This window comes from Neovison vison, chromosome 7 (assembly GCF_020171115.1).
Source record: "Neovison vison isolate M4711 chromosome 7, ASM_NN_V1, whole genome shotgun sequence".
NCBI lineage: Eukaryota > Metazoa > Chordata > Mammalia > Carnivora > Mustelidae > Neogale > Neogale vison.
This window is the reverse complement of record NC_058097.1, coordinates 190,395,072-190,407,892: the sequence shown is the minus strand read 5'-3', so window position 1 is coordinate 190,407,892 and position 12,821 is coordinate 190,395,072. Positions and strand designations below refer to the sequence as shown.

At 56.4% G+C, this 12,821-nt stretch overlaps 2 protein-coding genes across 2 annotated transcripts; one reads left to right on the top strand and one right to left on the bottom strand.

Annotated features, from left to right (window-relative positions):
* The first annotated feature begins 8,008 nt into the window (after positions 1-8,008).
* Positions 8,009-8,989, top strand: C1QTNF4 (C1q and TNF related 4). Its single transcript, XM_044260266.1, has one exon. It carries the CDS (start codon positions 8,009-8,011, stop codon positions 8,987-8,989), a length of 981 nt encoding a protein of 326 aa, XP_044116201.1.
* A 784-nt stretch (positions 8,990-9,773) lies between these two features.
* FAM180B (family with sequence similarity 180 member B) lies at positions 9,774-12,196 on the bottom strand. Its single transcript, XM_044260954.1, has 3 exons — positions 11,895-12,196; positions 10,962-11,032; positions 9,774-10,736 (listed from the first exon to the last, which is right to left on the bottom strand). Exons 1-3 carry the CDS (start codon positions 11,977-11,979, stop codon positions 10,341-10,343), a joined length of 552 nt encoding a protein of 183 aa, XP_044116889.1. The 5' UTR covers positions 11,980-12,196; the 3' UTR covers positions 9,774-10,340.
* Positions 12,197-12,821: the final 625 nt, after the last annotated feature.

Here is a 12,821-nt window from a genome sequence, read left to right as displayed (position 1 = left end):
AGTCCTCCTCTTAAGAAGGGAGTGGCAAGGTCACCGGGATGAAAAGAGCATGGCGGATGGGAAATACTATCTTAGCTGTCTTTGGAAAATGCCATTTGCCACGTCTGCTAAGAGTAGGTCACCTCCGCATCCCAAGCCTCAACCTCCCCATGTGCTGAAAGGGGCTGGAGCTCAGTCACCCTCCGGGGAGAGGTCATGGTGTCAGGGCCTATTTAGCCAGAGCGGCCCCACTTCCGTTGAACAGTCATTTAGTTGTTTATGCAGTAAAACTTAAACTGACCCTGCCCCCCACCACCACCCCAGCCGCCCCACCCCCACCCGCCAAGGGGAACTTACTTAAAAGCAAGTCCGGGAAACCAGTCCCAGGTAATAAAGCCCAAATACAAGGGTGGGTCAGGTCAGGTGGAGATATTCAATCAGTAAAGCTCACATACTGTCTCCCTAGCTACCAAGGAGTGTGGGCCCCACCTTTTGGGCACCAATTCTGACCAAGGCGATAGACTAGTTCAAATAGCTACTATGGGGTGAATTGTAATCTCGTTGGCCACCTGTGTGTCAGTTTGACTCTCGATGCTTGGAGAGAAATAAAGCTTTGCTTGACCTTAGCTTTGTATCAGTCTTGCTCCTTTCATCACGGACCCATTATTGGGGGACCCAACACTGGGGACCCAACAACAGCAGAGTTGGGAACCTGACTCTCACAGGTGCCCCCAACTTTCCCATTCCAGGGTTACTTACCAGGCACTCTGAGGAACTGGAACCCTGGGGGATGGGGCTAGAACCCCCACCCAGGAGCTCTAAATGTTTGTTCGCCCAGAGGGCTGAAATCTCTGGGGAAGGCAGAGACTGCAGCCCCGACATCTGTTTCTCCTGCCAGCATCTCTGCTGGGCTAACACTTCCTCCTCTTTCATTTCTCCCTGGGGCATGTTGTTGTCTTTCTCATTAACTTCCCCTCAACTCCCAGCAAGGTCCCTAGACACGGAGCTCTGTTAATTCCCCTGTAATCCACTGGCAAGCCAGGAAGCTAATTAAATTGTGAGCTTGTACGGGTGCTCTCTGTGTCATTCTTGGACTCTCTCAGTCTCTCTCCGGGTCGTCTCCTCCCTGGCTTTTCCTTTCTGACTAGCCCTGTGTAGTTTAGATTCACCTGGACACTTTGTCTTCTTGTAGGTCTCCCTGATGGAGCTTCTTATGTCCCCTGTCTCTCAGCCAGAGTAATCTTAAAATACAGCTCGGAGCTCTGTCCCCTCTGCTGCAGGGTAGTCTGAGCTCCCGAGCTCGGCATCTAAGCGCATGCACCTGACCTGCCATACCTTCCCATCACAAACCCTTCCCCCGGGAGTTGAGTCATGGAAGGTTTCCTCCCCAAGCTCTGCCTAGGCCACCTCACACCTTTGCTCATATTCTTACCTTTGATGGGATCCCACCCCTGCTCTTCCACCTCACTGCCAAATCCTTGCATTATTTAAAAATAGCCTTCTCGGGGCGCCTGGGTGGCTCAGTGGGTTAAAGCCTCTGCCTTCGGCTCAGGTCATGATCCCAGGGTCCTGGGATCGGGCCCCACATCCGGCTCTCTGCTCCACAGAGAGCCTGCTTCCTCCCCTTTCTCTCTGCCTGCCTCTCTGCCCACTTGTGATCTCTGTCCAATAAATAAATCAAATATTTTAAAAATGTAAAAGAGCTAAATTAAAAAAGAAAAAGAAATAGCCCCCTCTGTGACATCTTCCCTACACACACATACAACCCCACACACTGCTGGTGGAATTCCTCCCTCCCTGAGCTCTCCTAGCACTTACCAGCTCAGCTCTGGAGGCTGATCTCTTTCACCTTGTTGGGGTTCTTTCTACGCATATCCAGCCACTCCCACTAAATGATTAGCTCCTTGAGGGCAGAGTTTCTAGATCTTTTTCATCTCAGCTTCTTCCTGGGCACTACCTTAAGACTGTGCCTTAAAACCCTTCACTGGTGTTTTCTGGCCCAAGATGGCAAATGGGGCTCCAGACTTCATGTATGCATTCCAGGAAGAGGGAAGAGAAAAGGGATAGCAAAAGAGAGGGCTTTCTAGCTGAGTTGGCCCCTTTCAAGCACTTTCTCTCCCAGTAGCTTCTGTTCACATCTCATTGGCCATGCCTAGCCCCAGGAGAAACCGGGTACGTTGCTTCCCTTTAAACTCAAGAGCCCATCCCTTGTTTTAAATAATGATGAAAATATATGATCCAAAGAGGATCAGAGAATTAGGGAAGCTGCTGAACACAGTGGTTAAGGATCAGGTTTTGGAGCTAAGCACACCTGGGTTTCAATCCCTCCTCTCCCTGCATATAACTACTTCATTCCTCATTCGTAAAATTGGGTTAATGGTATCTACTTCAGGGGATGTTTAGAAAATTAAATAAGGGAACAGATGTGAAAAAGCACATACCACGGTTTAAGACACAGTTATTATTGTTCATTGTCTTAGTTTGGGTTCCCCTAAAAGCACACTTTGAGACAAAGATTTGGGTTTAAGTAGTTTATTTAAAAGTTAATCCCAAGAAGCAGGGTGAAGGAGTAGGGAAGTGAGACAAGGAAGGGAGAAAACCAAATAAAGCAAACAGAGAAGAGTGGGTTTTTCCCATGGGTGACTTCAACTTCACGCTGGAGTCTCTTAGACCAGAATGTGTATGACAATCGGGAGTTGTCCCAGCGAGGGCCTGAAACCCATAGGGTTCACCCACTAACTCTGGACCCTGCTTGCTTGCGGGTTCCCCTGGGGGTGTTAATTCTCCACTTGCAGCCTACCGCACACTCACTTTCCCAGCCAAGAAGGTCCCGGGAGAGACTGGAAGCAAATTCAGGAACTGTCAGCCAACGACCTCCGGGTCGACCTGGGGGTGGGGGTGGGGGTCACTAATAGTATCTGCTACACTCAGTAAAAGGAGAACATTAAAATTGTTTTTGCGTTATAATCAATACACAACAGAGTAGGAGCAGGCAGGAAGTACAACATAGCCTAGAGCTCTTTTTACCTCCTTCCATTCTGGCACCCCCGTGCCCCCCACTCCAGCCTGCCCTAGTCACCCACCAGCTCATGGCATCCTCTTTCTTCAGATCTCTTTCCCAGTGCCCCCTAACACAAACCCTGCTGTCCTCTGCCCCAGCCACCTGTCTCCCTGACCCTGACTGCTCCTGTGGAACTTTTTATGGACCCAGGGAAAGTATCAAATGGCTTTCAGCCTGAGCCAGGCCCCCACCAGGATATAATGGTCTTGCCAGAGAACCCTGCCTTCCTCCCTGCCCTCCCAACCATTGGAATGACACTTCAAAAGGCACTTTCAAGATGGCAGCCTCACCCTTCTGGTCCAGAAGAGGACCAATGTTCTAATCGGCTTGTGGCTGACACAAGTCAGCATCCCGCCTTCCTCAGCCCTCCTGCCACATCCCTGCGTGGTTCTTCCCACTCTTCCCTTGCCTCGCGCCTTCCCATAGGCTCCGGACCCAAGCTTTTGAATCCGGTGAAGGGCACAGTCGTGATCTAACCAGGGCTAGACAGGTACTTCACCCGAGGCCCCAAATATCCCCAGTGCCCAGCATGAAATGCCTCTGTTCATTTCCATCCGTTGAGGCAAGTACGCACTCATCCTTCATCTAACACCCTGAAGAAAACTTAATGAGCCCATCATCATTATCAACGCCTTCATGAGAACTAACCTGCTTCGACTAACTGGGGTCACGTGAGTTTTTGAGAGTTCCAGAAGGAAAGCTCCAGAGGGCAGACGGCTACCCAGGGCGCCAGGCTTCTCTGGGTCCACACACAGGGTCTGTGGCAGAGCCACGACCAGAGCGCAGGCCTTCCGAATCAACCAGAGGGAGACGGGGGGGGGGGGGCACCAGCTCCTGGCAGCTGAGAGTAGGGCCCTTCTAGAGCCATCCACTCAGTCAACACGTACTGAGTGCCAGGAAGGTGCATACCTCCACAGCTGCTGGGAGAGAACAGCAGCCCTGAGGAGGGAGTCCAAGATGGCTGCAGGAGTCAAAACCCAGAGTGGAGGCCAATGGTGGTGGTGGTGGGGGGGGTTCTTTGGTGAGTGCTGAGATGGGAAGATAGCCTGGCTGGATCCTGCTACCCTCACCCCAGGCAGGCAAGGTGTCGGTGTCCCTCTGCAATGGGCCCAGTGCCTTCTCCTTTCTTGTGGGCACTGGGGAAGCAGCCTAGTCAGCCAAAGCTCAATTCTGCCCCAAGGATGACCTTCCTTTGCATCCCCTCCCCAGGGGGTCCAGGCTGACCCACCAATGTCTGGGGGTTTGGTCTTCCTCCTTCCTTCCTAACTATCTATGGGCATTTTCAGATTCGGAGGCAAGGAGGAGAAACTAGGTCACTCCAAGCTCTTTCTTTACTGGTGACATTGACCCATTTATCCTTCCCTTCCCTCAGACCCCCTCCCCCAGTGCCATTCAGCCTGGACATCTGTCCCAGCCAAAATCTCACCTTCCACTGTCCTTGCCGCCCAGGGGCTTGTCCAGTCTGTGTTCTGCGGCAGTCCCCTCTCCTCAAACCGGGAAGGAGACCGGTCTAGAGAGTGCCCTGGGCCACCCCCAGTTTGTCCTCTGCCTCAGGCCTCAGTTTCCCCGTCTGCTAACTTGGGTTGATGATGTGTGTTCTGTGGAACCAGAGCCTGAAGCTCCAGGGAGGTCACGGATAAGGAAGGGCCCAGGGCTCGGCGCAGCCTGCGCGGGGGCCTCCTCCGTGCGGTGCCCCTAGGCCCTGCGTGGCTCCCCTTCCTCGGCGCGCCCCTCCCTCTCCTTTCTCCTCTCCTTTCTCCTCCCCTCTCCCCCTTCCCGCGGCTCCCCTGCCGCTCCTCGCGCCGGTCAGCTAGCCTTGCTCTTCAGCCGTCCTCTTTCCCTGTCGCCTCGCTGCCTCGCGCCCGCCCCGGGGTCCCAGGGTCCCAGCGCCCCGCCGCCGTCACCGCCGCCACAAGGCCCGGCCCCGCCGCAGCGCGGGCGGTCAGTGCGCAGCCCCAGCGCCCGCGCGGAGCCGGGAGCCCGGAGTCCGGACCCAGCAGCCCCGAGCCGGATCGCTGGCTCGGAGCGGACCCGACCCGCCCGCCCGCCGCCCCCAGCCAGGTGAGGGCAGCTCCGGGGCGGGGAGCCAAGCTTTTTCCCGTGTGGAAGCGGGGGCGGGCGAAGGCGCCGGGGTAATCGGGTTCCTTGATCGCTGAAAAGCAGGACCTGAGAGCTTTTTCATGAAAGAGGCTCAAGGGCTTTCACTCGGAAGGGATGGATGAAGGAAGGTTGGCAGGGGGGCGGGGGGACGGGCGGGGGGGGGGTGTCTAGGGTACCTCCTCCCGAGGGATTTCTTTTCTCGGGAGGAAGGATTAATTGGCTTCTGTAAAACGAGGTTTTATCTTCTTGGGAACATGAGGGTCTTTCAAGGTGGGAAGAGGTTCTAGCGAGGCTTGAAGGAGGGGGTAATTAGGGAGTGGGGTTTGGCGAGGAGAGGGGCTCTGAGATCCCCTTCGCCTGACATCGCGGCACCGCCCCCGTCGGTTCCGCGGCTCTGGGTCTGCCCAGGTCTCCGTGTCCCAGTTTTGTCTCTTTGAAGATGACTATTTTGAGCCTCACCTGGACAGAGCTAGGAACAGCCATTTCCTTTCCTGATGCCCACCTGACACCCTCCCACCTCTGACCGGCCCTGGGAAGGGGGTTTAAGGAAGGATGGGGACCTAGGGATCTGGGAAATGGCAGTGCTGATGAGAAATGGGCAGGGGCCGAGTACTGTACACACAGGAGGACCCTCTGGCCCTCGAGGAGTGCACGAGACTCTGCAGGGAGATTGCTGAAGGCAGGGTGGGCATGTGCTCCTGGGGCAGGACCTGCTAGAGGGAGGAGTAGGGTTAGAAAGAGCTGAGATGTTCACATACTCCCAGAAGGCAAAACGCTAGAGTTCTTGCTTGTTTCATTGGCTTCATTTCCTTTTTGCTTTCTTTCTCTTTCACCCTGGATCCCAAGACTTATTCTACTTCTCCTCTCTCCTATTTTTCCAAAAAAGGGAAACCGAGGCTAAGGACAGGTTCCCTGGAAATATCTGTGTCTATGAGGAAAAAAGGTGGTGGAGAGGAAGGCACACTGAATCTGGAGTCAAAAGACCTTGGTTTGAGGGTGCCTCAGTGTGCATGATTACCTTGGGCCAAAATTCTTTCCTAGTTTGGGCCTGAATTTCTCATCTATAAAGTGGGAGAGGGCCCACCTGTGTCAAAGTTTGCTGCAAGACCAGATGTGTCCAAAGAGCTTTATGATAGGGAATACTCAGGAGGTGCAATCTTCATCACTGTAGATGGGTCCCCTTCTTACTCCCTGCCCTCATCAAGGGTATTGGCTACCCCAGGGGGTGCCTTTGTAGGAATTACAAAAGGTCCCTCCTCCGTAGGGAGAGAAGGTTCAAATGGGTTAGGGACTTGGGGCCTTTATTATGAAAATTAGAAAAAGGCACACTTCCCCAGGTGCAGCAGCTCTACACTGTAGGGCAAGTAGAATGTGGGCTAGATTCTAGTGCCCACCTACCCGAAGACGAATGTCCTTGTGGAGCGTGCTCTGCCCCTGGCAGTCCTTCTCAGCAAGCCCCCAGTGTCTCTAAGAGCCGCAGAGCTACACACACTCCCGGAGTACTTCCCAGGCTGTTGCCAGCTCATTTTCTTTCCCACTTTGTCTCCACTTCAGGGCCTTTGGGTATTCAAGCTCCAAAGCCTATGCCCTCCAGAAGCGTGATGGAGTTAAGCATTGCCTTCACAAGCTCCCAGGGGGTAGGAGTTACTGAGTTCCTAACTCCTCATGTCAAGAACTTGACCAGATCACTTTCCTCAAGGCTGAGAAGCACCTGCACACCTGGGCAACACTACCATTCACAAATGGGGCTTGTACCTGCCACCTTACTGTGAGCATCCTCACAGTAAGACTGAGGCAGGTCTCCAGGACTCCCTATTTACATAAAAGAAGCCATGCCCAGAGAAGTTAAGGACCTTGCCAAAGGTTTCACATGTTTAAGTGGTAGTGCCAGGAACTGAGCCCAGGTCTAGCTGTCAGTCTTTCCCTCCACCACTACTGAGGAACAAAGCTGCTGACCTCACAGCCTTGCCAAAGCTTTGTTGCAGTTGTTGCTCCCCCTCTCTATTCGCGGGAGCCTCTGGTTCTCTTCTTCTGCTCAGGGACCAGCCCTCAAGCCCAGAGGAAAGAGTCAGTCTTACTCTGATTTCACCCGTGGGAGTTTGAGGGGTGTAGACAGAGCTATGTCAAAGCCCAGCTGTTTTGACCTCTTTGCTGCAAGAAGGGCCCCTGGGGAGTCCAGAGGTCCAAAGTGGTGGCTGACCCTGTGGGTCAGAGGCCCGGAAAGGGGTCAATGAGCAGCTACTTCCTTTCCTGTCCATTTGGGGCTTGAAACATTGGCCATCAGTATAGAGAACTAGTGCTTGAGTGAGGGGGAGGCCAAGGTTCATAGAATAGCCACAGGAAAATTTAGCAAATCAGGCTGAAAGAAACAGACGCCCTGACCACCCTCTGTGGTACCAAGGTGGGGAGGGGGTAAACCCAGCTGATGGGTTACAGGCCCCTTCCACCAAAGCATTTCTGCTTGTATCTGTGTTACAGGTGTGTGAGCCTTCACTTGAGAAAGGGGTTCGTTTCTTACCAGAAAAAAAAAAGGAGTCTCACTGGCTTAATCTTCTGGTTCTCAAAGTGCGGTCCCTGGACCGACAGCATCTGCATTACTTGGAATTTGTTAGAAATGCAAATTCTCAAGCCTCATCCTAAACTTACTGAAACTCTGGGGGGTGCGGGCCCAACAACTTGTGTTCTAGTAAGCCGTCTACGTGAGAACGGCCGACCTGGTCCAGGTGCGTAGGAAACAGAGTCCTCGTTGTGGGTCAGGGGCAGGCTGTGAAAATAACGGCGCCTCCCAGTCTCGGAACTCTGGGCGTTTGCGGGCAGCCCCTGCACAGGCCCCATCTCCTTCCCCTTCTGCCTCCCCTCCCAGGCACCATGCTGCTGCTGCTCCTGCTGGGCCTGCTGGGCCCTGCCGCCTGCTGGGCCCTGGGGCCCGCGGCGGCGGGTTCCACGGAGCTGCGCTCGGCCTTCTCCGCGGCACGCACCACCCCCCTGGAGGGCACATCGGAGATGGCGGTGACCTTCGACAAGGTGTACGTGAACATCGGCGGCGACTTCGACGCGTCCACGGGCCAGTTCCGCTGCCGCGTGCCCGGCGCCTACTTCTTCTCCTTCACGGCTGGCAAGGCCCCGCACAAGAGCCTGTCGGTGATGCTGGTGCGCAACCGCGACGAGGTGCAGGCGCTGGCCTTCGACGAGCAGCGGCGGCCCGGCGCGCGGCGCGCCGCCAGCCAGAGCGCCATGCTGCAGCTCGACTACGGCGACACGGTGTGGCTGCGGCTGCACGGCGCCCCGCAGTACGCGCTCGGCGCCCCGGGCGCCACCTTCAGCGGCTACCTGGTGTACGCCGACGCCGACGCGCCTGCGCGCGGGCCGCCCGCGCCCCCCGAGCCGCGCTCGGCCTTCTCGGCGGCGCGCACGCGCAGCCTGGTGGGCTCGGACGCGGGCCCGGGGCCGCGGCACCGGCCGCTCGCCTTCGACACCGAGCTCGTCAACATCGGCGGCGACTTCGACGCGGCGGCCGGCGTGTTCCGCTGCCGCCTGCCGGGCGCCTACTTCTTCTCCTTCACGCTGGGCAAGCTGCCGCGCAAGACGCTGTCGGTGAAGCTGATGAAGAACCACGACGAGGTGCAGGCCATGATTTACGACGACGGCGCGTCGCGGCGCCGCGAGATGCAGAGCCAGAGCGTGATGCTGGCGCTGCGGCGCGGCGACGCCGTCTGGCTGCTCAGCCACGACCACGACGGCTACGGCGCCTACAGCAACCACGGCAAGTACATCACCTTCTCCGGCTTCCTGGTGTACCCCGACCTCGCGCCCGCCGGCCAGCCGGGCCTCGGGCCCCCGGAGCTCTGAGCCCCGCCCGGGGAGACGAGCCCCGGGGCGGCCCGGGGCGTGCATGCGGAGCCGGGCCGCGACCCGAGCGACCCGCCGGCGCGAGCATGACGGCCCATTGACTCTGCCAATAAAATGGGCCTGCGCCGGCGCCTGTCCGCCTGGGGTCCTGCGCTCTGTCCTCTCCGCGACGCTGTGGTCTCCGGCGGGGCGGGAAGGCACGGACTACTGCACACCGGGGTGGGGGGCGGAGGGCCGAGGGCCGGATCCGGTCAGGCCCTGGGTGGGCGAGGAGATGGGAATGTGTTTGAACGGAACCCGACTCGCCCAACCCCTTCAGGGACTCCCTTTCACGTTCCTTTCCAGTCAGTCCCTCTACCTCCTTCCCACAGACCTACGACGTCACTCTGGGTGCAGCTGGTTCTTTCTTGTGACAAGGGACCACACCCTGCTCCCTTTCTGAGGAGTGCGGGATTCAAGGAAACAGAACGTTCCTTCTTCTAGCAGGGTTATGGGGGATGAGCGGATGATACCTGGTTGCCCCACCTCCTGCCCTCCCAGGACAGGGAGGGTGATTCGCCCAGGGCAGGGGTTAAACAACTTACTTGGGCATAAAAAGACATAGGCTGCAGGCCAGAACAGAACATTTTATGGGACAGCTGCACAGAATCAGGACTACATCAGCCAGGTTCAGCTTGTCTCAGTCAGTCCCCTCGCAGCCTCTCTTCCCCCTCCGAGGTGTTCATCTGAGCCTTGTTGAGATGAACCAAAACACCTGCTCCCCCACCCCCTCCACCCCACACCTCCACCCCTCCACTCCCCCCCCCCAAGGAAAGGTAACATGCTTCCACCTGCTTACCTCCACTCCTCCAACAGACCAAACTAAAAATGTCTAGTCTATTCTAGTCTAGACGGGGAACATGGGGCACAGGGACTCCAGAACACTGGTTGGGATTTAAAAGGGGTATGTAAGTTAGGACTGGGTGGTGTGCATTCACAAGGTCCCCATAGATTCTGCAAGACTTGTCCCAGACTGCCAGGGTAGGAGTTGGAGCATCTGACTTGGCCTTCCTTGGGGCGGCTTTCTTTTCAGCATCTCTTGAACATACTTCTCAACCCTGACCCCCAACACACACCTGCAAGTCCTGCTTTTAGCTCTGTGCCTGATGCCTGAGACCCAGGTTTTTAGCCTCCCAGGGCTCAGGGAAGAAAATGGGGAAGGGGTAAACTGGGTTCCAGGGTACAATCCAAGCCCAGAGACCTGAACACAGTGGGAAGGACCATGTGCCAGATGGAAGCCACTGCCCAGGATGGGTCTGGCTTGGGCCACGGGTTGGGGGGCAGTGGTGGGTTGGTAGGTGAAAGGGGAGGGTCAGGGAAAGAGGTCAAGGATCAAGGCCCAGGGCCCCAAAGATGGGGGCTTCCCCTGGGGGCAGAAGCCCTTGCACAGGTCCCAGAGTGTTTCCTGTGCTAGCAGGGCGAAGACCTGGGCCCAGCGACCCCTCTCCTCAGCCTCACTAGCCTCATGGAGCCGGTAGACACAGGACAAGCCTGTAAGAAGCAGATGTTCAAAGTCCCAAGGGCTAAGAGGAGGCCCTTTCCGCAGATCCTGGAACTGCCGCAGCCGCTGCTTAGCACCCTCCAAGTCACTGGGCACGTGGTGCTGCAGGAGGAGCCTGAGTCGGCGGCCTGGGCGTGTGGATGCAAGTTCCTCATCCTGGATGTGCAGCTGCCCCATGACATCCAGCTCCAGCCCAGCCCAGAGTAGCTGCAAGGGGAGCCATGTAAGGGGTGGGCTGGGGTCTGGGGGGCTGGGCAGGGAGCAAGAGTGGGCTGGGTGGGGGGGAGGAGCATAAGCAGGCAATAGGACCCATGCTGGGTTGCCCCCCACCCCCCTGCCCAGCAGGCCTAGTTTGAGACATCCCCCTTCCCAACCCTGAGCTTAGGGACCTCTGGACACTCCCTCCCCCATATCCCAGGCTGGAGGAAAGACCTCAAACATCACTTCCGGGGCCTCTGGCTCCTGCAGGCCACCTCCCACGCTGGCGCTGTCCATGGGCTGCCCTGGGGCAGCAGAAAGGAATCAGGTCCCTGCCAAGCCCCACCCTGAATACCCCAGCCTCCCAGAGGTGCCCCTTAGCTATTTGGTAGAGATGCCTAGAGGTTCTTCTATCTACAAAACCAGGAAGACCAGCCCATGTCCCCCTTCCCTTAAACACATGCACACAAGCACGCGTGCACACACACACACACACACACACGCACACACACACACTGACATTCACCCTCCCAGGCATAGGTCTTGTGATCCCCAAATCATCATCCCAAACCCAGATAGCACCTTGGCAAATGTCCAGGACTCCTCCTTCAACTTCTACAATTCCCTTGGCAAAGAACTCCCAACCACTGGATCACAAGACACTTCACTTTCCCTCCCTATAATCATCTGGGACTTTGTGTCCTAAGACAGGGCCAGTGACTCTCCCCAAGTGTCGAGGACCCCTTTAGGAAGAAATCTGCTCCTTCCTTGCCCTTCAGTAGTGATCATGCAGAAGGCAGGGAAGCCAGGCAAGGCAGGTTGTCTGCTGCAGCTTCCTTCATCTCACACTCTGGTGTGCTGCCCAGTCCTTAGAATGATGGTCCTGAGCCCAGGGCAGGTCCAGAGGTCCTGTTTGCATATCTAGAATAAGGGCACCACCCACCTCTGTCCAGGACTGGTGTTGAGAGCACTTGGGACTACCTCCCTTCATTTGGACCTCTCTGGTTCCAGGGTGAGGGCCCAGACTATTAAGCCCCGCTGCACAGGTTAATCTGCTCCCGTGCCCACGGTGCATAGGCCCTGCTAGGTTCAGATAGAACCAACTTTAACTGCTATCAGCAGGCAGCATTCCTTGGCTCCCATCCACCCCACCCGAAAGCCCCGTACCTGGATGGTGCTGGGTTGTAGTCACCCCAGGGAGAAGGCAAATGGCTAATATTAGCCAAGCCAGGAATTGCATGGTCCCAGCCATACCCCACCACGTCCTCTCAGTCTTCCTCTTCCCCAGCTGCTCTCTGTTCCTGCATCCACCCGTCACACAACACGACTCCAACTTTCCACTGCAGGCTGCTCAGGCGTTCCCTATTTTGTGTGTCAGTCTTCAATGCTAAACAGGGAGGGGCTGGCTCTGACTTCCCAGGACCTTCCGTCCCGTGGAAATGTGGAATCTTAAGTTGCTGGCAGTAGGAGCCTGGCTCCGGCTTCTCAAGCCCTCAGCCTGTTCCGGTCCAGATGGGCGGGATGCTTGCTTACTAGAAAAACGATGCCTGGTAGCAAACAGCTTTAGCTTGGCCCTCCCAAGAGGTAGGAAAGGCGGTAACACTACCTTACTATCTGTCCTCACCCCCAAAATATCCTGTAGCTGAGCTCAGGCTCTAAAACCCAGTCCAGCCCAGCCCAGCCCAGCCTCCAGGGACCCCCTCAGCAGCCAACAGCATCAGCTGCAAAGCTGGGTTCTGGAACTGCAGTGGTTCTCCAACTACATGATGAGCTGGTGGTCTCATGGACCAGCAGAGCTGAGCACTTCCACTGAGTGGTGGCACTCAGCCACCAGCCATACAGACCGCAGGCTGGCTAGAGTCGAGTCCTGTCACCCAGAAGACAGATCTGCAGCTTCTGAGTATCTTTTGCACCAGCCCTGGGACCTCCTTTGCTTGCTTCCAACATTCTTAGCTCTGGCTGGAGTCTAGGAAGATTACCTTAGACCAAACATGATGGGCTGTTAGATTGCAGGGAGCAGGATGCAGGGTTCAAGAATCAAAAATGAGCTTTGGCTCATGGAGCCCTATGGATGTTTGGATGGGATGGGTGGGG

Bases quoted from the DNA above. Each gene is read 5' to 3' on its own strand.
- C1QTNF4 (XM_044260266.1), top strand. From the start codon at position 8,009: ATGCTGCTGCTGCTCCTGCTGGGCCTGCTGGGCCCTGCCGCCTGCTGG.
- FAM180B (XM_044260954.1), bottom strand. From the start codon at position 11,979: ATGGCTGGGACCATGCAATTCCTGGCTTGGCTAATATTAGCCATTTGC. The intron at 11,033-11,894 runs GTACGGGGCTTT...CTGCTGCCCCAG, and splicing joins TACAACCCAGCACCATCCAG to GGCAGCCCATGGACAGCGCC. The intron at 10,737-10,961 runs GTCTTTCCTCCA...CTCCCCTTGCAG, and splicing joins CCCCGGAAGTGATGTTTGAG to CTACTCTGGGCTGGGCTGGA.